Source organism: Ursus americanus, chromosome 3, assembly GCF_024610735.1.
Source record: "Ursus americanus isolate L20-20 chromosome 3, mUrsAme1.1.p, whole genome shotgun sequence".
NCBI lineage: Eukaryota > Metazoa > Chordata > Mammalia > Carnivora > Ursidae > Ursus > Ursus americanus.
The window spans coordinates 81,753,243-81,780,837 of NC_142129.1; the positions used below are offsets into that span (position 1 = coordinate 81,753,243).

A 27,595-nucleotide genomic window follows, 5' to 3' on the forward strand; every position below is an offset into this window, starting at 1 on the left:
ATGCGGTGCACTTAATTTTATTATTTTTAACACTAATATTGAGCTCCTAAATTGATTTTTATGGCAGTAAAAATTGGAATTACGTAGGGATCTTTAAAAATATATTTTCATGCCCGAGTTCCAGCCCCAGAGATTCTGACTTAATTGGTGTGAAATGTGGCCCAGACATAGAAGTCTTTCAAGGCCTTCCAGATATTTCTAATGTGCAAGTTAGGGTATGAACTGCAGGTCTAGAGCCTTGCTACTCAAACTATGACCATGAACTGGGACACGGCCTCATCTTAAGAGTTTGTCAGAAACGCAGAATCTTGGACCTCACCCCAGATGTTCTGATCAGAAAGTGCATTTTAACAAGATAACCTGGTGATTCACAAGCATATGAAAGTGTAAGTAGTACTGCTCAGCTTTGAGTGCTGGGAGGCAGTTATATGTCATGGCTGGGCATGCAGGCCGTGGGCACCGTGGGCAAGTTACTCACCTCTCCATGCTTCAGTTTCCTCTCCCAAACAAGGGCATAACGATAGTATTTCCAGGAAGAGTAACAGTATTCTACGCATAAGGTTCTCGGGAGCATCAAGTCAGATAATCCATATTAAAGGTTTTGCACAATGCCTGGCATAACCTGGCCTATAACAGGGATAAAATAAACACCATCTATTTTTATTTATCCCCAGTACCAGCAAGATGATTGGCAAATAGTAGGCACTCAGAAATTGTGCTGTTCACCTATAGAGACTCAGGTGAAATAATTCACCAAAATTATGGAACTAGTTTACCAAAAATCTAAGAATACAAAGGAGCTCTAAGAGTAGATTAATGTCTGTTCTGCCTCCGTGGCTAGCAGTTTCTAAATGTGCAAGGTTTTGGTATCTGTTGGAGTGCAAGTTCAACTAAACATGTCTATGTAAAATCATGCACTGGAAAGAATGGTTTCGGTGAGTTCATTTTGCCCTGGCTCATAAAAGCTGTCTTGTAAGTTGTCAGTTACTTGCAGGCCGTTAAACCATTTTGAGTGTCCATAGCCAGTTGGCCAAAACTTGTTTATTCCTCCAGCACCTTGCCCATATCTGTCAGAATTTAAACTGTAAAGTGTGCTTTTAAAAATTGTGAGCTATTTAATTCTTCGTGTATATTTTCTGTACTTATTTCTGCAGTGGAATTCAGAACATGATTTTGCCCAGATAAATTCCTGACCATTAATTCAAGCCATAATAGTTTTGGGGGGAAGTAAGAACATCCATCTACCGTATAATCAAGGTCCTTTAGTTAATGGCCCTACAAATGATGGCGTCTTGCTCCCATTTTGATGACAAGCAGCCACATTACTCTGCTGACGACCAAACCCCAATTGGAGCCAAAGTAGAACTCATGTCCTCAGCTAGTGATCTACTCCAGAGCTCAGTAAACTATGTTACTCCCTTCTGTCTGAAAAGCCGTGCCTGAATCAACTAGGTAAAAGATACGTAAAGAGACCATACCACTTCAGAAGATCAGCTAAAGATTGATAAATACATCTCATTGACTTCTGGCCAAATAAGCCTGACCAGCTTTTCCCAACAGGAAATAAGGGTTTCTTGGGAAAAGAGGAGCTACACTTTCCCTAGCCCAGACACTGAGGGGGTAGAGCCCGGAGAAGTGGACACATGAATAAAGAAGTATTTGTCGAAAGTTCCCAGGGATAGAGCAGCCTAGACTGGATAGCAATTTAAAGATAAAACTGCACAGTTCTCTTAATTATTTCAAAACAGAATCGGCTGTTTTTCAGTTTTAAAATGTCAAAAGAGAACTAGAAACTTGTTCTTAAAAAGTACATTTAGTCAGCAAGAGATCCCAGGCTGAACATCAGGCTTAAAACTGCAGCAACCAGGTAAATTACAGCCTAAATTGAATGACCCTCAGGGCATTTTAGCTGCAGCTAGGAGAGGAAGAAGAGAGAAGCCAGGTAGGAACTGATGAACCCAAACTGATAGGCATGAGCCAGGTGAAGGGAACCTGATCCATGGTCCCTTATGCATCCCTCTGAGTGGGGAGAAAGTCAGTCATTGTGTCAGTCTGTGTGTGTGTGTGTGTGTGTGTCCCCATGTCCAGAGTGTTCCACTGAGGCTATGGTTATAGTTTAAGTGAGCACAGACATGCAGACAAAATTCTTGCTCTATTGGCTCCAGTGGCAGGAGCGGTCATTATCTGAAGAGACAATGCTTACCTACTTCAGTAGCTGAAATACTGAAAAGCATAAGACTTGCCTCACACAGGATACCTGAAGGAGTCATCAAACCCAACATCAGCCCTAAATACCAGCTGAAAAATGGTGAGCTTGTAGGCTTCAGAATGGCTTCTGGGAATTTAAGCTGGAAGCCCAGCAATCTCTTGGGGAGGACAAAGCGTAGCAATGCCAAGTGCTCTGACACATGCACGAGCAGATAGTCAGTGGGATTTGGGGTGGCTCTCTCCCTTGTGGAGGAGAAAGCAGCTCCTCTAGTTAAGCCTGAGGTCCACTGCTCTATGATCAACCCTCAAATACCTACCTCACAAAGACAAATTTCAGGGGTTGGAGGTGTGGGGAAGTGATGGCGAGTGAAGGGGCAATTAATAGTGGATACCGAATTTGTATCTTCTTTAGAGTTCAAGTCAGGAAAGGATAGGGAAGATCCACTGAACTTCAGCTTCATATTGTCTGTAAGAGACCTGCAAAATGTAGAAATCTCTCTTAGAACTCTTGAGAGATGGTCATCCTACCTCTGTTCAAATATATCTAATGATGAAGAAGTGAAGGTGGAAAGGAAGTTGATATTTCCTTTACTTAATAAGTACTTACCATGTGCCAGCATGTATAACCTAATTTAATCCTCCTGTGAGGATAAAGAGTCCTGTGAGATGTAGGTGTTATTATCTCCATTTAAATAGGTCACAAAGATTTGATGGAGACACTGAAGCAGTTCTAAGGACACTCAGTAGTAGGGGGTGGAGTCAGGTCTGTAGGACTCCTAAGTCCATTCCCGAAAGCCTTGCCAAGCGAAGTATGGACAGTCATGGACCACCACAATGGCATCTCTGGAGCTTATGAGAAATAGAGAATCTCAAGTCCCACCCCAAACTGACTGGATCAGGAGGTGCTTTTTAACAAGATCCCCAGGTGATTTGTGTGAACCTGAACGGTTGACAAGCACTGCTCTAAAGCTCTGAGGCTCTTTCCGCCGTCCTGCTATGTGAGATGATTTCTCCCGGTGTGGCAGAGTCATAACTGCTCAGTGTTCTTCCTTAAATTGAATCAGAATCTCCTTCCTAGTGACCTTTACCTGACATCCCTCAGGGAGTCATCAGGGTGTCATTTTTTTCTACTCCTTTTCATTTTTTAAAAAAAAAATCTAAGCTCAACTTTTTATATCTATACCTATTACATTTTATCTGCTGGCTTCAGTGCATTTTCAAATCTAAGATCTTTTCCAGTTTTTATTCACTTCTCCCAGATTTATAATTTACATATTTAATGGGCATACTTTCTTGTTATTCATTCAAGTATGACCTGTTGATGATAGATAGATAATAGATAGATAGGTGGATAGATGGATAGATGGATAGATGGATAGACACACACATTAGATGCAGTCACACTTAGAGTCCAATGGCATGGTGACGTTAATCCATTTTATCAATTTTTGTGGGTTCTGCTATTCAAAAAACTATAAATGGTGGTTGACAGGGAGAGAGGAGAAAATGGAGAGGTATTAGGCAAAGCATTCAGAGTTTCAGTCACACAATATAAGATCTATAATAGAGCATAGAGGCCATCATTAACAATACTGTATTTTATACTTAAAAAGTTGCTGATAGAGTAGAACTTAACGTTAAATGTTCTTATCATAAAAGAAATAATAATAAATAATTTTCTGTAAACAAAAAAATGAGAAAACTTTTGCAGATGATGGATATGTATATAGATAGCATAGATTGTAGGGATGGTTTCACAGGTATATACTTATCTCCAAACTCATCAACTTGTATACATTAAATATGTACCACTTTTTGTATGTCAGTGATAGTGTTTTAAAAAAGATCTATAAACTATCCTGACATATTTTCCAGGCAATTTTTCTCCAACTTACCTCCATCAAGAATTTTTTTGTCAAGTGTCTTGCTAAACTCACAATGCCCAATGTCTGTGGAATTATCCTAATAACTAAGTTATTTATTAACTAAGAATGCTTAATTTTTAGTCAACCCATGCTGGCTGCTAGTAACTGTCCATTTCTTTTCAAAGTGCTCATAAACAATTTTTCCCGTAATCTGTTCTAAAAGAGTAACAAGTCTTACATATTTATGATTTCTAGAAACATTTTCTTCTTTTAAAAAATGGGCCACTCGCCTGGCTTTCATGTTCCAGGATTTCTCCCATTCACTCTCATTTCTTAAAGGATTCTCACTGTGAGTTCTTTGAAGAGAATAAACTCAGAATACTTGGGATCACAGGACATGAGTTTAGTACCATTTAATGGCTTTGAGCAACAATCATTACTCAAAGCAGTTTATCTATTCTATAAAATATCCATTCTATAAAGTAGACATAATTATCTTCCTGATAAAAGATGGTGTTTGTAAAAGTATTATATAAACTATGAAGTGTGTACTATAGTGCTGGCACAACTTTATAATATAATTAGTGTCCTGAAGACTTAAACTCATTTAGTGGTTGACATACTCTAACTTTAATTTCCCCTGTCTTGGTTCTGAGAACCACCTGGAGTCTCTAAATTCTTTCCTTTTTTTTTTTTTTTTAAGATTTTATTTATTTATTTGACAGAGAGAGACAGCCAGCAAGAGAGGGAACACAAGCAGGGGGAGTGGGAGAGGAAGAAGCAGGCTCCCAGCGGAACAGGGAGCCTGATGAGGGGCTTGATCCCAGGACCCTGGGACGAAGGCAGACGCTTAACGACTGAGCCACGCAGGCGCCCCTCTAAATTCTTTCCAAAGCCCTGTGAGCAGTGCTGTTTATTGAGCCATGACCTACCCTTAGGTCAGAGGTTGCCAAACTATAACAACCTGGACAAATATGGCCCACCACCTGGTTTTGTAAATAAAGTTTTACTACAACAGCCAAACTCATTCATTTACAGATTGTCTGTGACTGGCAGAGCTGAGTAGTTGCTACAGGGATCATATAGCTCTTAAGCCAAAAATATTTACTCTCTGGCTTTTTCCAGAAAAAAGTTTGCTGACCCTTGCCTTAGACTATACCCCTTAGAAAAGCAGGATTTGTAATATATAATTTTCTGTATACAATTCCTATTCAAGCTCTGTGCTTAAGTACTAACTAAATTCATTTTATAATAATCCTTTTAACAGGATCTTGTGACCTAAATGAAATTGTATTCTAAAATAAATTAATACAAAATGATTTGATGAAGCTAGATCAATTAGAATATTAGGCTAGAAAATCCTGTTGATTTTAAGCCTTGTTGATTTAAAAAAAGGGGGGGACGGGGAATCTATAATATCTCTGTTTGATTTGCAGCCTTAGTAAGTGCCAAATATTAGACAAACATGCATCTTTTATGATGATTTGACCGATGCTCATGTCAAATTGATCATCAGATCTCATTGTCCAGCAAAGTAGATATCAATGGAAATAACGTAGAAGGTTAGACTGAAACCTAGCTTTAAGATATGATCTACATTTCCTTTTAAAATTATTTCCTTAGCCCAATGTGTTGACATAATATTTGAACATTCTAAAATTGAAGTACAGGAAAAAAGTTCTCACATTAAGAGTCTGAAGAGTCAAAGTTTGAAACCACTTTATTTGGGGAGCCTTTTTCAATAAAGAATTTCAGGACAAAGTACATGTTATTCTGTACGACAGTCTGTTAATTGTTCCCAAGAGAATAATAACAAGCTGTCCTTGAAAGGAACGGCTGGCAATGGAATTAGCTCTAGAGACTTTAAGACAGTATTTGCCAAGAAACAAGGTCAGTCTGATAATATGTCAAACACATCCTTTATTAACCTGAATAAATAAAATATACCTATAAATTATGAAGTGCACGGTGGCTGAGTTGCCTGACCACTATTTTAAAATGTCCTCATTAGCATGTCATGTCTGTAATAAATGACTTTAAATTTTATATTTCTCTGAAAGGATATTTTAAATTTTATAAAAGCAATACCCTCCAGCTCATAGGGGAGACAATGGCAATGCAGTTCTTTTATAGAATCATGATCTAGCTTGAGCTTTACTCAGATAATTGATTACATCATGGATCAGAGTGTCCTATAGAATACATGTCTATTCCAAAGTGATTATTGTTCATAGCACCTGTAATAGGCCTAATAGCAATAAATCTTTTTCAGCAGAGTAACCCAGAAGACCTCAGTTAAAAGGGTATTTTAAACGCCCATTGCTATTTAGTGTATTTAATTCACATTAGTAGACCATAAATAGGGGAAATTGATGAAAAATATAACCTTTTCTGCATGCTAAAACTCAGGAACAATTAATTATTTTTCATCTTTCACCTGAAAATAACCAGGTGCTTAACCCAACATTAAATGAATGTCTCAGCGGCACAGTGCGATAAATGTGTAACATTTAACAGATAAGTAAAATAAGATTGTGTCTAAAACCCTGAGAACATAAGAGAAAAATTCAAATATAAATCTGTGCGCACACACACACACAGTACCCAGCGTGGTATGCCACAACTTACCCACAAAGTCGTAGATCAGACAAACCATTTTATCTTCTTGGGATGGCTATAACCATCCCCTAGGCAAATAGCTTTTGACTGTATCGAGTCTAAATTATTCTGACATGATCTGTATCTTTATGTATTTAACTGAGATGTGTGATGCCACAATTTGAGTCACTTAGGAAAAATACTCCCACAACTGAAGAACTGTGATCAGTCCAAAGAATGTGATTTTGTGCAAGGTTTCCACTGTATTAAAAAGCAAAAAAGCGAAAGTCAACTTATAAAGTAGTGTGAGGCCGCCTCCCCTGTCCCAGTTCCTGCCCCAGTCGCTGACTGCCACCCCAATCTTCATCCTCTTTCAAGTGGTACTTGAAGTCCCCCTCTCTGGCGAGCACCGTTTCCCAAACTTGCTGCACTTTTAGACAGCTCTTCTTTGGATAATTCATGCTTTTTTAAGACATTGCATGGCTACAAATCTTTGCCTTCAGCAAATTTTCTTGATCCCTTACTCTGTGTTGATGCTGTACTGGATGCCCACTAGATAAATGAGAAGTAAGGACAGCTGTTTTCTACATTACCCCAAAGAGAAAGGATAAATATTTTTTTCTCTCTCTTTTTTTTAAATTTTGTTTTGTTTGGTACTTTGGTGAGTGCGGCTCATATTTCATATTTCACTAAAATACTGAAAAAGAATCATGCATTTATCCATGATAACTATATGCTAGTTTTCTTGTCAGCTGGAGTTCTAGTTAGTATTTTAAGGGTAGGGACTCTGACTCATCTTTGTATCTGCCGGGCCCTTCTCAGAGCGCATGGTAGGAACCCCATAAATATTTTTGCATGCAAACTAAAACATCAAAATTATTGTATTATGATTAAAAATACATTAACCTAACGTGGGTTACACTGGCTAATCCATGCTGATTAAAAACTCTCATTAATAGTTAAATTAGTGAAAATAGAAGAACTAATTAATTTCTGCTTAATGAAAGCATTGAGGTCGAAAAAATCATTTTAAATACAAAATCCATAGAGAAATAACAAAAGAAATTAGGAAGTAAAAGCTCAGGACCTAGGTCTCTATGGTCATGACTCCAAAATTTGTATCTTTAGCCCCTCACCTCTATGTTTGCAAGTGCCCCCCTCCACCAGAGTTTACCGAATCATTACTTACCTTCTCTTCTACCACAAATTTTCACTCATGCCAATGATATGATCATTTTCACAGATCATAAAGTTAACGTTTTAAATATTTCTCTAGTTTGTAATGTATTGAAAACAAAGATGTGTATTTTGTATATGCAGGATATACAAGACATGTCATAACTGTGATTATCTTTTGCACATATTGAGTCAATCAACCACAGTAAAGTTACTGTTAAAAATAGTGTTACTGTATCCTTTCTGACTTAGAAAAATTAGTGTAGAATCTATGAGAACATTTTGGCTGAACAAAGAAAAATATTTAATTAAATGAAATAGGTACTGAAGTTCATTTTAGTATTTGCTTTGCCTTTACAAAAAAACAAAATTCTGCCTCTTAGCTTTAATCTTTCTTCACAAAGCAGGTAAATACCTTGTCAGATTTAACATGATAATTGCATATTTAGTAAGTGAATAAACTTAAGAACCTACAATCAAACGCATAGGGAAAAATAAAACTAAGACAAAAATTAGATAAAGACAGTTCATAGCAGAAAATATGTGACATAGTTCCTATGTCCTATCCTGTCAGAGCTAAGTCTGAATTTTAATTAATATTTTTTCCAGTATCCTGACTCAAGTATTTTATGCTGAAGGAATTTTTAAAAGATTGACTAGCAGACTTTTGATGTAGTAATAAATATTTATGCTCTCCTGACTGTATTTTTATATTATTCATTGACTAAATCCTTAGATCTCTTGCTTCCATAGGCCAGTAATTATGGATATCAAGTGTGACTTTATGCTTTCTCTGTGTCAGTTTCCTAAGTAGAAGTCAAAATGGAAATGGTTTACAATTGCATGCCTTCAACAGTCATTGATTATTATTTATGTAGGAAAGCTAGCATGTCTGTGTAACTAAAATATAGAAAATACAATGTACAAGAAAAAGCAGCAACAACTAAATATGTTTCTTATGTTCTAGAAATTAGCTAATGAGCTAACTGCCCCTTCCATACTTGGGTCCATTCAGATTATCCACCCTGATTTCAGTTAATTGGGATACATATTCCTGTTCCTACTAGTTCTGTCTTTTGGGATTTATGACAGCCCAATTTTCAAAGTTTAAACATCTCATAAAATACAGTAAACTAGTTTTTTTCTTTTTTTTCCTGTATTTAGTAGATGTTTATGACCTCAGAGTTATATCCCCAATGGTCCTCTTTTGTAGCTTGTTATTTTGTCTGTATTTTGTTTTGATTTACTGCCTTTACACTTGGGCAGCTGACTAGCCCATTCAAATGTAGATATTTCTATATTTGGGTGATTTCTTTTTTTTTTTTTTTTTTAAAGATTTTATTTATTTATTTAACACAGATAGAGACAGCCAGCGAGAGAGGGAACACAAGCAGGGGGAGTGGGAGAGGAAGAAGCAGGCTCATAGCGGAGGAGCCTGATGCGGGGCTCAATCCCATAACGCCGGGATCACGCCCTGAGCCGAAGGCAGACGCTTAACCGCTGTGCCACCCAGGCGCCCCTGGGTGATTTCTTCATGTGGGCTACAAGTTATACATAAAAACCAGACTGGTATATCATCATAAAATATCATGTATGTTTATGTTATGCCAAAATAGCTATTCAGTTAAATGTGAAATTAGGTAAACAAAACTCCAAATGATTAACTTGTAGTGTAAGTCTTAAGAAATGCCAGGAGTGCCTGGGTGGCTCAGTCAGTTGAACGTCTCTGACTCTTGATTTCAGCTGGGGTCACGATCTCAGGGATCGAGCTTTCACCTCGTGCTGGGGCAGGGGGTGGAAATCTGCTTGTCTCCCTTTCCTTTTGCCCCTCCCCCAGCACATTCTCACACACGTGCGCGCTCTCTCTCAAATAAATAAAACAAATCTTAAAAAAAAAAAAAACAAATAAATAAATGAATCTTGCAATGTCATATATTTATATAACCAGGCATGTGTTATAGTTAACACACAGTCCTGAATGTAACCCCAAATACAGAGGTTGAAGCAGCTCTGCTACTTTGCAAATGTGGTACTTAGTGTCTCTAAGCTATGACCACGTCTACAAAATGGGGATAGTATATTTTCCATCAGGTTATCTCAAGGATTAAATGAGATTAAGCTTCTAAAGTGCTCGGCAGAGTTTTTGGCACACAGTTTTACTATTCTTAGCACATAAATAGTAGCTATTATTATTAGCGAATTTGGTCATTGCTGTATGACCTCCAAAAGTGTGTTTTTTTGGTAGAAAGGATTTAATGGACTGTTTTTGTATTAACTGGACCAAAAAAATCAAGATTCTGTGTAAAACTTTTACTTTTCAGTTGATTAGTCTGGGACCATGGGGATGATTCTTGCATCTTACTATGATTTGCAAGAACTTAAAGTGCTCATACTATAATTATAAAATTATTACTTTGAGTTTAGATTTGAGTTTAGAAAGCAAGAAATTTTCATTGTTTCTGACTTTATCATTAACTGTATTTGACTGGAACGTAAAATGTATTGTAACCCTTGAGTGTGCAAAATAACATAGAATCCCTATTCACGTAGATACGTGTTCAGTGGTGGTGGTAGAGGCAGGGACAGTTTAAAATCTTTGAGTTAATGTCTGACTCTTGATTTCCACTCAGGTCATGATATCAGGATCTTGGGATCAAGCCCATGATTAAGCCCTGGGTCAGGCTCCACACCCCACAGGGAGTCTGCTTCTCTCCTTCTCTGTCTCCCTCAGCCCCCCCCCCCCCGAGTCAGGTGCCCTCAGGAGCACACTCACTCTCTCTCTCTCAAAAATAAATAAATAGATCTTTAAAAAAATAAATAAAATAAAATCTTTGAGGATGATTCTCTGCTAATTTATTCCAATCAACTTCAGTATGGTATAATAATTGTAACATTGGGAACAGCAGGGGATTATATTGTTTTTCTCTGTGCCATTTGTCTGTTTTATCTGAGAATAGAATAATCTCTCATTATCTGCAGGGAAATTGCTGCATATTTTCCTGAAACTCCTGGACTAGTGACATTATTCATCGCCAAAAGAATCTCTCTACAGCATCTGGCATAGAGAGGGTCATGGGGAGATACACACCCAATGGAGGCAGTCTTAGATGTCTGATATTATAAGATACCATATTGATTTCCCTTTCTTTCCACATAAATCAAAGAGATAGTAACCATCTTTCTCTGGATGCCAAAATTTTAGTGCAGCCAAGGCAAAATTTTTTCCTCCCCTGTGCCATGTGTTTGAGGGATTTTTAATTGGCAATCTTTGGTGTATATGGCCCAATGAGCAGACTGACTTCTTGATACTTGTATAAAATATTGCTCTTTCAGAAACTGAAATTGGAAATAAAAGCGTCCAAGTTTGAATGATCAAAGTCTGTCAGTGAAGATTCACATCTGCCAAGTCTGTTTCCCTCTTAACAAGTTAGAAGGGCTCTCTCATCAAGCCTTGGACCCATGTGTATGCAATATACACTCCCATCTTTAGCATGGCACGTTTGGTCTTTCTGCCAGCCACTTTATGAAGCTCGGCAGCTCAATGCTACAGCAGTTCAGAAGTCCATATGGGAGAAATACTCTGGCAGCCCTCGTTTCAGCAAAGCAGCAGGGGCTCTGCAGTTTTCCACATGAGGGGATTGAAGGAGTAGATCAACATCCTCTAATGTTGCAGTACCAGTTAGGGATTGTTAATTGGCTTGCAGTAGAAGCAACAGCCAGAACACTTTCCAGAAATATCATACAGGGTGATCAAGATCTAAGAGTGAGAGCTTCCTTGGCCGAACAGCCCCCAAATAGGCATCCCCCATCTTCATTCTGGAGGCTGAAGACAGGACCCAGCTCCCCTGGAGCAGATAGTCTTTTTTTTTTTTTTTTTTTCCCTCCCAAAAGCAATTCAAGGAAACAATGTCGCAGAATGTTATCTGGCATCTTGAAATAGGTATTTCCCCCTCTTCTAGTGTCAATTTCACAGTATCAAAAACTAAAGTCTACTTTCCTTTGACTAAAAAAGACTGCTTCTTATCTGTCCTAAAAGTGTGTATTTGTATGTTGGTCAGGTCGCAAACCCTTGAAACTATTTGGCAGAAGGCAGCAATCTGAAATGAAGTGGATGTCCCAGTCCTTTTCATCTTTCCTTGTTATTCATTTTTCTTGCTCAGTCAGAATGGCCGGCAATCCACAGTTGTGGGTTGAGTAAACTGTTGGAAAGCGTGTCCATGAACAGTTCCTGGCTCCCCCCAGCCAGCTGTCCCCGATCATTTCAGGGGAGGTCTTATAGCCATTTGATACTGTGTGGGAATAAGTTCAGAAGATGGGGACGTCCATGTCACATTGGCCCCTAGGAGCCATTTATATAAAAAAGAATCATGCTCGTTCAGGAATACAGTTTATGCTGTTTGAAAATAAGCATGCAGGTTGCTTACTCTCCATATAAAATGACTCTTCCCTACAAGGTACTGCTGTAGTTTGAATTTTCGTAGGGGATTGTGTGTGGTTGAGCATGTCTGCATGATGCATTTGCCCTCGTGTGTATCTCTAACACACAGGAGAGGACAAGGAAACTCTGCATTTTTATCTTGGCATTATAAACTTTTATTTTGCCAGGGTTTTAAGGTATATTTTTTAATTCTTTTGTTTTTATTTTCTTCCAGTGTAATCATAAGTTCTCTTTAGATGCAACATCCCGTTTTCATTTTATAGGATCCATCTGATAACATATTTGTCTTTTTTTCTGTTTGTTTAAAATTCATTACATTGTTTTAGAGAAATGACAGATTCACTGACCATTTCATGTTACTGAATTAAAGTGAGCAAGCTATTTAGAAAGCCTGTGCTCTTTGGAGCTTTGCAAAAAACAGTCTTTTATGCTTTCTTTTTGTGGCTTTACTTATAGTTTTAATCTGAAGTGTTGTTTCATCTTTGCCAAATCAGCAAATAATCAGTGCCTTTAAATTCTCTTTTCTTTCTCCTTTCCAACAAAGTAAAATGCAAGTATTTAAATATATCTTACCACTCAATGCCAAACACAAAGGAAATGTAAATAGATCGCTGGACAAATTCACATCTGCCAGTGAATAATTGTTGGATGCGTCTGATTAGGCATAATTTTTTTTTTTTAAACCAAGCTTTTAATTAGGCATCTGCACCGGGTCACACAAATGAAATGATAAAATGTGATTAAGAAGTCTTTCATTCTTTTGAGAAACAACATCTTGGTATCCTTTTGCCCATAGTTAGGGTGTTGGAATCACTGGCTGCTTTTGAAGAAAATCAGGGAACCTTGGGGTAGAAGCTTGTCACTAACCTGTTTAATGGCACCACAGAAGTTTCCCAGTGCCGTGTAGGAGAGCTTTCCACATTCCCACAAGATGTAGGTACCATTAAAGCTGCACCTTTCACATGATGTTTTCTGGCTTTCCCATTTTACGTGAACAGAAACTAGACTGAGGAAAGTGACATTGCTTGCCCAAGACCACACAGCTGTTGAAATAATTTCTACCAGAGCTGATGTTTCAGGATGGTTACCGACTTTTGTGGATTGCAGTGCCCTGTCAACTCTCCACCTCAGCATTCTCAAAGCCTTCCTGCAAGCAGCCTGTTTTGGAGGACTGCGGGAAGTTCCCTGAGCTATTGTGGTGGAGCCCCCTGTTTGCAGTTATTGGATTCACTGCTTTCCTCCGTGAACTTAACTAATCAAAAGAATGTCGCGGTTCATCTCTCTGTTTTCATATTCAGGAATTAAAGATATTTTGTCCAGTGTTCCTACTGATATGATTTGAGGTGCACAAAAGAGTCCTTGAGTCAACATATATCCTGGACTCTTTGAAATTCTTAACATTTGTGTGACAGTCTTGAGTTAGATTTTTAAATTTCACCTAATTATCAGTGTGACTTTAGAGAAGTTATGTAACTTCTAGGCTTGGTTTTCTTATGTATAAATTATAGGTAACAATGCCTGTTTCATATAGATTAGGTAAGATGGGGTTTGTAAATATTATATGTATTAAAATGGTGGTCACTATGGTCACAGATACTCGAGGTGCTGTTAATTTAATTGGTTAGGTGGTTAAATGGATTGAAGAACTAAGCTGTCAGGAAGACTAACACATAGGGAGAAGTAATTAATAGTCAGCAATAGGAGGTGGCCAGAAAGAAGGTCAGAAAGGTGACCAAGGGTAATTAAGAGTTTGTTAGTGGGGACAAAGCATGGAGAGAAGCAGGAGGCTGGAAAGAACAGAGCACATATAGGGGCATGGCTGTAGCTTAGGCAACTGAAGCACAGACTCGGTTGGGTTGGGAAGAGGCAAGAGATGATGAAAATATAGACCGAGAGTCTTATTTGCTGTGCTAGACTATTTGGACTCTATTATCTGCCTATGAACAGGCACTGAAGGATGTTAGCTAGAAAAAACATCAGCAAATATAGTATAGCAGATGAGTTGCCAGGCAAGCAGGTGGAAGGCAGGGCCCAGTGCTTTACAGCCAATGGCACTAATGTCCTTGACCTGCAGAATACTCACACTCTCTTAGTTCCTGAGCCAATACTGACCAGAAGAGGGAATTTATTAAGAATCCTACATACCCCTAGAGGTCTGTATGGGGTAAGATAATTTCATAATCCCACAGACTTACTGAATCATGTCATATGCTAGGCTTTCCCTCCCTCCTTCCCTTGTCTTCTCTGCTATGACATCAGGAAGACCAGCGAAGAGACTATTGCAGAAGTTCATACAATAGATAGTAAGGTCCTGACCTAAGGTGGTGGAAGTAGGAGAAGAAAAGAAGGAACCAATTGTAGACATAGCTAAGAGGTAGATCCAGAACCTTTGTCTTAGAATTTCAGAGTGAAAAAACTACCTTAGAGATCATCTGGCTCAGTCTTCTCTTTTTATAACACAGTGCCTGAGTCACAGTAGTAGTTAAATATAATAAATATTTGCTGAATAAATTAATGAATAAAGGAGGGATAAGACCCAGAGATGTGTTGACAACACTAAGTATTGACATAGCTAACATAAAGACATAAATCTCTTGACGCCTAAGTCAGTGCTCTCTCCATATGCCACACTTGGTTTTATAATGTTGAAAAAGGTAATAAAACATTATCGGAACCTTATTTTAGTGCTGTGGCTCAATTCATTTCATTTTCATTCACAGTGTGACTTAAAATATAGCATATCAGAATTAATAAACTAAGACTCTTCTGATGAAGGCATTTTGTCCTACCTCTTATACCTTCATAACCTAAGTATTTGTTTTTGCATTTCTGCGTAATGGGAGGATGTCTACCATAATGCTATCTGCAGGACAGATGTTTAAAGTCAATAGAACCATGGAAGGTGCTGAATTTCCTAGGTGGAATATCCTCCAATTAATGGCTGTTTTTATAACTTTCACTCTAAAGAGATCATTTGGGAAATTTAGAAACAGCTTTAAATTATCCAAGAGAATGATGTTTCTATTTTATGAGAACAGAAATAAAGGAAACAGTCTTGATTTTTAAGCAAAAAAAAAAAAAAAAAAAAAAAAAGTTTTAGGTATAAGGAAAAGCTTTGGGGCAATAAGAGACATAGAACTCTATAATAGGTTCATCAAGGAACCTGAGAAAATAAGACAAAGATCCATTTATTTTCTTGGTTATTTCTCTCCAGATCTTTCTCACTTTGTGACATTGTGGAGAATATGCCAAGAGCCACACATGTGGATGTTCTAAGTTCTACCCTCCACCCCCACTATTGCTGCCACACAGTTCAGAGTATCCGATCCTTCCACCCTCAGCACATTGTATTTATACTCCAGAAAAGAATGAGGAATCCAAGGATACTTTCATGAGTCACTAGTCTTCCCTGCTGGGAAATAGTGTATTCAGTTACAAGGATGAACATATCTGTCCTCTCAAATTTCTGCAAGCAGACTGTCAAGTAATTAAATAAAATTTAACAGTTTCCTTTTAAAAATTTGAACTATTCTTTATCATTCTCAGGATATTTTTATTTTCCACTCATTATCAGATATTTGTTTAAAAATTTAATAGATGTACTTATATATGTGACATTATGATAGTTCTGTACTATTTACAGAACATTTTCACAGACACCTCTTTTCTACATGGTAGGTAGAACAGATTTCAATTAGCTCCATTTTGTAGTTGAGGAAACTGATGTTGAATGACTTGCTCGAAGAACAACCCAAAGAGACCCAGCTTCAATTCTGTTTGTGCATCTGGTATATCACAATGCTTCACTTTGAAGAATAATCTACTTTAAGGGCAGGTATTTTCAATTTAATTGAAGTGTTGAGTAGCATGCCCTCACAAGTATATGTCAAAATTTATTATGTTTTGGGGGGTTATAGAATGAGAATGAATATTCAATATTATAATAAAATTTCCTATTACAATAAGATTATATATTATTATTATTATTATTATTATTATTAAAAACACAAACACATAAGATTCAGAAAAAAATGGCAGGTCAGTCTATTGGCTAGAGAGGAATGTCAAAAAGTAGTAATTTTTTAAATGTAGAGTGCTTGTAATCGGTGGGAGGGGAGTAGAGGGTGAGAATTTTTTTTCTTTTAGTAAAAATTTAGATGACTTGGCAGAAACACAAGTTAGAAACAATAAAGGCAGCAAATTTAGCATTGAAATCTATTACAGTTTTCCTCTAAATCTTTCTATCCTTTATTCAATATGAATGTATCCTAAATACCTGAAGAGTTCTAATCATAGTAATATTACTCTATTTGTTTTTTTCGGGAAAACTTGGAACGGGTAGAAAACTCCCACAAAGGAATAAAGTCAGAGATGAATTTGTACTGACAAATATGAAGAGATAGTAGCAATCGGAGCAGGAATAATGGAAGATATCCTTGAAAAAGGGAAGGAAAGGATGAATCAGTTGGGATGGAGTTACACACAGAAAGGAAGTGCCCCTGAGGGGAGAGGAATAGCAGAATTCAAGTAAAAAGCAAGGAGCAAGTTGTAAATTGTGAGCAGTTAAGACACCGGCACCACAAGAATGGGAACTTATTGGGTGGTGAAGACAAAAGTAAGTTGGAAAGTCTGCTGGTAAAAAGCATTAACCAGTACGTCTAAAGATTGAGTAGTTTGAACTTAATGGAGGAGACTGCAGGATGAGAATGCAATGTGAAGTAAGTTATTCTAGTCTAGTCCAGAATGGTGGTTAAGGAAGGTAGACAGCAGGTGGTAAGTGAAAGAGGCTAAAAAGGAAGCTTCTGCACAGCACAGTGACTCAACAAATGTGGGAGCAGAAGAAAGAGGTGTAAAAATATCTGCACTTTAAGCAATGCTTTATGAAAAGCGCCCTGTTTTACTCAAAATAATGAAGTACCCAAGAGGTATCCAGTAGTGTATTTTGATTCCTATGACTGAGAGGGAGACCAGTTAGCTTGGAACATGTTTTCATACAGGTCAGCAGTTTTAAACTTCTGCTTCATCAGCCTGACTCTCCTTCATTTGCACTTTGAAATCTCTTCATTGGGAATCGGGTCTTTATGAGACCAGCTCTATTGGAGACCCCAAGCTCATCAGTCACTCCAAATTTGACCCATAGGCCCAGGCTCAATAGCCCTAAAACATCTGGCACCAATAGGGCCTAAAGTGAATGGCCAGGTAGGAAACAATGTAAACTTGCAGGCAAGACGGCCATGAAAATGTGTGCTTGGCTTCCAAAAGAAATGCAACATTTTATTTTTATGGAGAACCTTTCCTTGGTAAAATTAAAAGTGTTTTCACAAGCATGATATCATTCCCACAGTAGCCGTGTGAAAGAGGAAATGGAGGAGATATTTTAATTCCCATTTTATAAAAGAATAAATTGAGAGAGGGAGCGATCAAGTGATTCTTTTCCCAATTCTCCCTCTTAAATAGGCCAGCGGGGCTTGGGCTAGAGCCAGTCTCTTTCCGTGCTCTGAAGCCCAGTCTGTCCCAGGACCTGGCATTGCACCATCGGATGGCATGTACCAGGTGGTTCATATTTTTATTTCACAACATGTAAATGACATTCATACAGTACGGTCTATAAATATCCTACCTAATTAGTTCTATCTGAACAGGGGAATGTTTGCTTACAAATCCATCTACAACAATTTTGGCATGACACAATGTCTAGGCATCTATCTACATTTTTTAAAGTGAGCAGTTGAGTACTGTCAAGTTGTTGCTTTTATCCTGTGATAACTGACCACTCATCTTTTACATCCAGAAAGCTTCTGCATAGCTCCGTAAAGATATCACTTTATCACTGCTTGCTTGATGACTTGAAAAATTGCTCTGAGTGGAAAATATCCATAAATTTTATAAGGCAGTCTTACCAAGAACCACAAATAGTTCTCATTCTGTTTCTAAATAGCAAGATCACATTAAAACTCAAAAATAGATAACATTAATCACTATAATTCAAATAACTACTCTCTAGACCTGGCAGGGAACCTTGAGAGCTTAGTTCCTTTTTCCCATGAATTTCTGGCATAGTATGCTTGAGGGGTGAGGAGTTTGTTAATAGTGTTTAAAGTTAGGGAAAGCCTTAGAGGAAAGTGGCATTTGTTACATTCCTGTCTTTTATCAGCCCACTCAGAAACCCGTACTCAGCCTTGTTTATGACTGTGGTGGGAATATCTTGGTGGGACTGTCCTGATTTTTATAGAAGGATATAACTAAGGACGTAATAATTACTGAAGTAGCAGTCATCCTTTGCAACTTACAATTTGCAACTTACAAACCCTGTCACCTGTATGATCTCATTTGTATTTTCCCATAGACAATAAGTTGCTATTATTATTGTTCCTCATTAGTTGTGAAGAATCTGAGTCACAGAGGATTTAAGTTAGTTTTGAAAGACACACAGCTAGGAAGTGATGGAGCTGGAAATCAGACCAAAGTCTTCTGACACCCTATCCCATGTAATGTTAGCTATCCCATGCAGCCTCCCAAACCTATGAAGAATGTTGGATCAAGAATGGAGGTGGGCAGAAAAGTATTCAGTGTGTGAGAAAAATACATGAAAGATTAACCAAATAGGAAAAAATGAGGAAATGAGATGTACTATAGAGGAAACCCAAAAGGCCAATAAACGCATGAAAAGATGCTCACCCTCACTAGCAGTCTGGGAAATGCAAATTAAAAACATGATCACACCCATTAGATCAATGAAAATTAAGTCTGAGAATTCTAAGTATTGTATCAGATAGGGAGCAATGAAAATTCTGATATACTAGAAATGGGAGTGTAAATCGATTTGACCTATTTTGTCAGCCATTTGCCGTGACATAACAAAGTTGAAGCAGCACGTGGTCTCAGCCCAGCAATTCTATGCCAAGGTCCATACCTCAGAAAAACTCCACCGCAAGTGCGCAAGGGCCACGGAAAGAGATTATCAGCAGAATTATCTTTAGTAGCCAAAAATTCACAAGAACCCAAGCATCCACTAACACAAGAATGAATAAATATTAATAAAATAGTGATGTAGCTATCCAACACTCTATTGTAATGAAAATTAATGAATTAGAGGTAAAAGTTTCAAAGAGATAAATATCACAAATACATTTGGAAGGAAATTACAGAAGATTAATATGTATGCCATTTACAATGACTTTAAAGTGTGCAAAACCATGTTTGGGGGGATATTATTATTCAGGGATTAGATATTACTTAGAGACATTATTTTCAGGTACCCAGATATGTCATAAAAACATAAAGTGCATGTGAATAATGCAGGACAATGATTACCTTTGAAGAGGGCAGTAAGCGAGTACAAGTGGGAGGGAGCTGCTACCTGGAGATCCACAACCAATATGTGCGATGTTCTCAGCATTGAGTTGGGTGGTGGTACGTGGTATTTATTATTCTCTCAACCTTGTAATATGTAAAATAGACGATCATAACTTTAAAAATAGAGGAGGCAGAAAGAGAAGAGAAAAGTTTGTCTGGATCAGATACTTCTCTGGGACTCTGGAATGACCAACCAGTTGAAAATGATTCCAAAGAGCCCCCATTTGCCTTGGTCTAATGGCGAATCACAGTAGCAGAGAAAGGATGCTCATCCCAACTCAGCCCTAAGTCCTGCTCTAAAATCCCTGCCATTACATCAACACCCTTTCCAATACACATAATTGAAGTGTGAAGTTCCATCTAACCAATCGCGGAGTCTGTGACATTTTCCAGAATCACACTTAAGCTGGATCCCAGAAAATGTTTGTTTGACTTTTCTGTCTTTATATCTTCAGCACTTTCAAGCAGGTCTCTAGCATTTGGGAAGAGTGTGTGTTAACCGAGTCTATGTTGTTGAGAGTATTTTACTCAGGGATGTTTTATTCATAGAATTATTTATTTTAGAATGCATAGAGTGGAGGAATCATTTTATATCAGACACCTAAGGAAAGCTAGAAAAGTATTTAGCTCTGAAAGTTCAACTCTGTTTTTACATTTTTGATGTTTGCAATTTCAGAATGAAATCCCTAGCCATTTACACTACCCATTTCAGAATTATCCTGATAAATTAATGTCTGCTGAGTTACTCATTTGACAGTCTGTGAAAACATGTCTTTTTATCCCTCATATACTCCTCAGCGTAGTCAGGCACAATCTCAATTTGCAAGTTCAGTTCTCAAATATTATGGTTTGTGAGAATAAAAATATCAACCCATAATAGAACAATTCTCTAAAAATGAAATTGTTATTCATACATAATTGAAATTTTTAAACAATTATCTCAAGCAAGCATGTTTTTTTCTGTATCTTAAGGAGGAAATATTGTTTTTCAGAGTTTTTATTTTATAATGAATAATTAACATTCAGGGCATTTTTAATATCATAAAGTTAACTTCTAACTAGTGGATGTCTGTAACGCTATGATAATTCATTGGGGAGAAAGGACAAATGCCTTTTTAAAGAAGATCTACAGAAATATCAATTAATCTAAGATCAGAGGCTGAGTCTATGGCAGCCTTCTGTTTGAAAGCCAGGGTCCCAAATCCCTTCCATCCTAGTTTAGCAGTAGTAATATTAATAGTGGTCCACATTTATTGGGCACTCACCATGTGTCAGGCACAATGCCAAACAATTTTCCTACATTATCTTATTTAATCCTCACAACAACTTTACAAAAGAAGAACTGTGACTCAAAGCAGGTAGGTCACTTGCCCAATGTCACATATCTGCTAAGCAGTAGAGCCAGGATACGGACCCGGATCCCTGATCCCAGAACCGGTGCTCGTGATCTTTACTTGCATGTACATGGAACCTTTGTAATCACATCTAGCTATAGATAGAGAAGATAAATGGGCAAAATTTTTCCTCTTCCATAAAAAAGAAAAATAGCAGTTGACTCAGTCAAGTTATACCAAAAAAAAAAAAAGAAGAAGAAGAAGAAGAGGAAGAAGAAGAAGAAAACCATACTAGGGCTTTCTTCTTCATCTGAAACTTATGACCACTACTTCTGAATAGTTTGAAAATTCTATTAACTGAATTGCACTGAAGATGGAAATGAAGATGAAAAAGAAGCATAGAATGTGTACTTCCTCAAGGTACAAATTCTTCTAAACTTTTCTTTCTGAATACAAAGCTATTTCTGAACTCCAAGAATAAACATGTAGCATTTTTTTTCATCATTTGATCATTGTATTTGTTGGCAGACCTGTTGGTAACCTTGAGTCACCTACAGTGAATTTAAATATTATTCTAATTGATTTTCTCACTGCTTACTGAGAAACGGAGTGCCTCTTCTACTAGTCTCATAAATAATTCCATTTCTCTATGTCAACTTTAATTGAACTTACCTCATGTTGTCAATCTCTTTCTTTTCTCCTTGCAGGTGATGTCATTGTCTATATTAATGAAGTGTGTGTCCTTGGACACACTCATGCAGATGTAGTCAAACTTTTCCAGTCTGTTCCTATTGGTCAGAGTGTCAACCTGGTGTTGTGTCGTGGCTACCCTTTGCCCTTTGATCCTGAAGATCCTGCTAACAGCATGGTGCCACCCCTTGCAATAATGGAGAGGCCACCTCCAGTGATGGTCAATGGAAGACATAACTATGAAACATATTTGGAATACATTTCTCGGACCTCACAGTCGGTTCCAGATATAACAGATCGGCCGCCTCATTCTTTGCACTCAATGCCAGCTGATGGTCAACTAGATGGCACGTATCCACCACCCGTCCATGACGACAATGTGTCTATGGCTTCATCTGGGGCCACCCAAGCTGAACTTATGACCTTAACCATTGTGAAAGGTGCCCAGGGCTTTGGCTTCACTATCGCTGACAGTCCTACAGGACAGCGGGTGAAACAAATACTTGACATTCAGGGATGCCCTGGCCTGTGTGAAGGCGACCTCATTGTGGAGATCAACCAGCAGAATGTACAGAACCTGAGCCATACAGAAGTAGTGGATATACTTAAGGACTGTCCCATTGGAAGCGAGACTTCTTTGATTATCCATCGAGGAGGTAAGATAAACACTACTCAGTAATAAAATATGCAGGTAAAATAGCAGGAGCTTTATAATATTGTCATAAAAATGGAAGTTTCCCTGGAGTTGAATGAAATCATACTTTATAAAGTAGAAATCAAAGAATAGGAGAGAAAAACAAGAGTCCAGGAAGCAGTGGTTTTGGTTTTATTTTTTTTTAATTTTGAGAATATATATTTTCCTGTTTTATTTTAAACACAATGAAAGTAGTGCTTTCTGTCTTACAAATATATCTCAGTATGAACTTGGAGGGTAAAGCCTGAATCTCCAAATATGAGTGGCTTATATTCCAAAAGTTCATTAACGTATTGGTTGTAGAGATTCAAAAGTTCATTAACGTATTGGTTGTAGAGATTCAAAAGTTCATTAACGTATTGGTTGTAGAGATTTCCCATTGACTTAATCAAGAAATCTGATTCTTCCAGTCAAGTCAGTGCTCTGTATTGTGCTTAGGATTCTAGGCTAGCAGGTAGAAGCTGATTCAACCCCTTCCCAGTTCAGATATAGTCTTGATAATCCCCGTAAGGACCTTTGGGAACTGGTTGCCGTAGAAAAATCTTTTTAGGGTCATGAATTGAGATGCTTAGGACACGTCTTCCACTATTACAGGGATCCTCCAGCAATAATTATTTGTGGTGCCTTCCATGACCTGGGAAGGAAGTTATGGAAGCGGGTTAGGGCTGAAGTTCTAAGCTGGGTGTTCTAGGTGAACTATGGAAATCGGATCAGTGAGACATGTGGTAGGAACTCTGAGCCCTGGGGATTTTCTCCCTTCTACCTTCCCGGGAAGGGAATGGGACTGAGCGGAAGGCCACTCCTTCATTCCTGTGCTACTTTGCTCTTAACTATCAGTGACACTAGGGAGAGAAAGGAGGGAAGGGCCACAGACAGGAGGAGTATGTGAAAACAGAGTAGAAAGGAAAAGGCTCAGGCTAAGTCCTGGTTTTACGCTTACCAGTTCTGGGACTTCGGACATTTAAAGTCCAGGAGCCTCAGAAGCCTCGTCTGTCATATTGGGATGATAATACTCCCTAACCTGGTGGTCTTGTTCTTATCTCGAAGGGCCCACAGTAGGTGTTCATGAAATGTGTGTTGAGAGTAAAGGAGCGCTGAGGCTGCAGTGAGGGTGGGGCAGAAGGAGCAGCTCTTCGAGGAACTCATGTGTGAAGAACACATGTGTGGCCAACATATGTGATTGTCCATTCAGAGCACTAAAAACAGCATGAAAGCCCTGTCGGTTTGAAATGCAAATGAAAATAGTCAAAGCTTGAAAGAAGCAACTTTTATGATTTATTTGCCCCCACGGCAGGTGTTTCCGCTTCAAGGAAGTATTTACATTATTGATTCCATGTGTGAAAATGGACATCAAATACTAGGCATTTTTGAGCAACGCTATACAAAGTATTATGTTCCTATATTAAAAAGGGAAATTATGATATCAGAAGTCTTAAATTTGACCTTCTTAAGGCGTTGTTACAAAATAGCACTCGAATCTTTATAATTAAATATTGAGTGTATTTTAATTTCTCCCATTGCTCGTGTAAGATTAAAACAAATATTCTCAATTAAAGCCATATCTTCATAGCGTGCAGTTGAAAAGCAAATCTTTGTAACAGGTTCTTGATATTAAAAGGTATACTGAAAATCACTGTGCAGTATAGCCACTCTATGATTCATAGAAACAAGTTTGTATATGTATCTTAAATAATGACTTTTTTAAAAGACATGGCACAGCAGGAAAAAGTATTTTGAGATATATATATATATATATCCACTACCAGCTAGACCACCCCATTCTTGCTCTTTTTTTCCCTCTACTTTCCCCACCTCTCATTTAATCCTCCAGGATGTTACATTTTGTTTGCATTTTGCTTGTGTTTGGGGGTAAGAAGTTGGTTTTTATTTTGTCGCTAGTATAGACTTGCAGAATGTAGTACCCTGTAATGCTTAAAGTACTTCTAGTCAACAACCTCTCATGTTTCCCCAAATTCCCACAATTTGCGCTCCTCTCTCTGAAATTATAAGGAACTAATACCATGTTTTTGTGATGAAATTTTTCACAATTATTTTGGCTATCCTAGATTGTTTCTGTTTTCATATAAATGTTGGGGTCATCTTTTGCTTTCTCTTATTGTAGTCCACTCGTAAGTGCTCATAGCCTCATTCAGATAAGCATAGACCTTTAAGAGCAGAGTCACAGGCCTGGGTCCTTATATCAGAATGGTGGTTGTTTGTTTGTTTTTATTATTTACTAGATTTTTAGTTTTTAAAGCAATAATACACATGGTTTATTTTTTTTTAAGTGTCAGGAAGTATGCAATGAAAAATAATTCTCTTTCCTGTCCCTGACTTTTCATCTTTTTTTCAGGGGCAAACATGTTTTTTGAATATATACTTCCAGAAATGTCATGGTCTTAACTAGCACATGCATGAATATATGTTTACTATAAATGACATGAAAATATTATACATACATATGTCTTACTCTAAATATCTTGGTTATTAGGGTGTATTTCATTTTTAACACACACCAGTAATTTATATAACATAATAAAATATACCTACTTAAAGTGTATGTCTCAGTAAGTTTCACTAAATGATATTTTGTGTAAGTCACCATAATCCTTAGAACATCCATCATCTCAAGTTCCCTCAGCCCCAGAAAATCACTAATATGCTTTCTAGATAGTTTTGCCTTTCTGGACATTTTTTTATAAATGGAATCCTACAGGGGCACCTGGGTGGCACAGTAGGTTAAGTGCCGACTGTTGGCTTCTGCTCAGGTCGTGATCTTATCATGGTCGTAAGATCAAGCCTGCATTGGGCTCTGTGCTCAGCACGGAGTCTGTTTGAGAGTCTCTCTCTGCCTTTGCCCCCCTCGCCGCCACCCACCTCTTGTTCTCTCTCTCTCTCTGAAATAAATAAATAAATCTTTAACTACCTAAGTCAGTCATGGAATCATACAGTATATAGTCTTTTACATAACGTAATGCTCCTGTGAGTCACCCATGCTGGTGTATGTGTGAGAAGTTTGTTTCTTTTCATCACTGAGTGGTTAGTATTCCATAGTATGGATCTACCACTTTTTAAAATCCATTCACAAATGGACGGACATTAGAGTTGTTTTCAGTGTTTGGCACATAAATAATGTTGCTGTGAATACTTAGATGTGTTTGTATGTGCATATGTTTTCATTTTTCTTGACAAGATATCTAGGAGTGATACTGCTGGGTTATATGACAAATGTATATTTAAATTGTTAGGAAATTGCCAGAATGTTTTCCAAAATGGCTATATACCATTTTACATTCCCACTAGTAATGGATGAGGTTTCCAGTTTCTGCTTGTTGCCCTTAGTTAGTATAGTCAGTCTTTTTGATTACAGTCATTCTACTGTCTGTATAATGATACCTTTTTAGTAATTTTAATTTACATTTCTCAATTTTTATGTGTTTACCACATCCCCATGTATTTATTAGCATTCATATATCTTCTTTGATGGCATGACTACTCAATATTTTGCCCATCTGAATATTTATTGGGTTATTTATCTTCTTACTATGTTGTAAAAGTTCTTTATGTATTCTGATTACATGTCTTTCATAAGATACATTGTTTGCAAATAATTTCTCCCAGTCTGGGGCTTGTCTTTTCATTTTCTTAATGGTTCCTTTTGAAGCATGAAAGTTTTTAATTTTGATGAAGTCCAATTTATCAGTGTTTTCTTACACGTATTATTATTTTGGTGTTGTATCTGTGAAATCTCTGCCTGACCCAAGGTCACAAACTTTTTCCTGCCTTCTTTTAAAAGTTGTATAGTTTCGGCTCCTGCATTTCGATCTATAAACCATTGTACGGTCACGTTTGTGCATAGTGTGAGGTAAGGGTCTCAGTGCATTTTGTTGTATATGGATATTTAATTATTCTAGAACCGTTTGTTGAAAAAAAAACTATCCTTTCCTCTTGGATTGCCTTGTGGCACTTCAGTATTTTATTAAGCAAGCATAAATGTGAGGGTTTATTTCTAGACTCTATTCTGTTCCATTGATCTATATGTTTATCCTTATGATAATGCCATACTTGTTAGATTACTTTAGCTTTATATTAAGTCTTGAAATCAGGTAGTGTGAATCCTCTAACTTTTTTCTCCTTTTTCATAATCATTTTGGCTATTCTAGATTCTTTCCCTTTCATATAAATTTGGGGAACTTTCTTTTTATTTTATTTTAAATAAAAGGCCTGTGGTTTTGGTGTTGCTCCAAATATGTAGAACAATTTATGAAGAAATGCCAAGCTAACACTGAATTCTCAATTCCTAAGTATGGTGTATCTCTTCATTTATTTGAATCTCCTTTGATTTCTTTCAGCAATGGTTTGTAGTTTTCAGTGCACAGATCTTATACTTCTTCTGTAAACTTATTCCTAGTTATTTTATTCTTTTTGACATTATTAGGAATGGAATTATTTTCTTAATGTCATTTTCAGACTGTCATTTCCTAATACATAGAAACACATTTGATGTTGTTTGGGATCTCGTACATTGCAACCCTGTTACACTCACTTACTTCTGGAAGTTTCTTATAAATCTCATAAGATTGTCTACATGGATTATTATGTTGTCTGATGGTACAGTTTTATTTCCTCCCTTCCAACATGTATGCCTTTGATTCCTTTACCTTGCCTTGTAACACTAGGTAGAACCTCCACTATGATGTTTCATGGAAGTGATTACGAGCAGACATCCTTGCCTCATTGTCAGTTTTAGGGGGAAAGCATTAATCTTTCACTATTAAGTATGATTTTAGATGTGGTTTTTTTTTTTTTAAAGATTTTTTATTTATTTATTAGACAGAGATAGAGACAGCCAGTGAGAGAGGGAACACAAGCAGGGGGAGTGGGAGAGGAAGAAGCAGGCTCATAGCGGAGGAGCCTGATGTGGGGCTCGATCCCAGAATGCCGGGATCACGCCCTGAGCCGAAGGCAGACGCTTAACCGCTGTGCCACCCAGGCGCCCCTAGATGTGGGTTTTTTATATGCCCTTTATCAGGTTGAGAAAGTTCCCATTTATTCTTAGTTTGTTGAGAATTTTAATAATCAATGTATCTTGGCTTTGAACAAAAAGTTTGTTGTTGTTTTTTTCTGAAACTATTGAGATGATCATGTGGGTTTTTTTGTTTTGTTTTGTTTTTTTGTTTTTTTACCTTTTATTAATATAGTGTTGGGGAGCCTGGGTGGCCCAGTCGGTTAAGCA

At 37.5% G+C, this 27,595-nt stretch overlaps 1 protein-coding gene across 9 annotated transcripts in view; it reads left to right on the plus strand.

The window, feature by feature from the left end:
• Positions 1 to 27,595, plus strand: part of MAGI2 (membrane associated guanylate kinase, WW and PDZ domain containing 2) — a 1,265,804-nt gene that overhangs the window by 1,029,265 nt on the left and 208,944 nt on the right. For all 9 annotated transcript variants that reach the window (XM_087861146.1, XM_087861140.1, XM_087861142.1 and 6 more), the window contains one exon: positions 21,683 to 22,321. In XM_087861146.1, the coding sequence (XP_087717272.1) occupies positions 21,683 to 22,321 (639 nt within the window). The remainder of the gene's footprint in view (positions 1 to 21,682; positions 22,322 to 27,595) is intronic.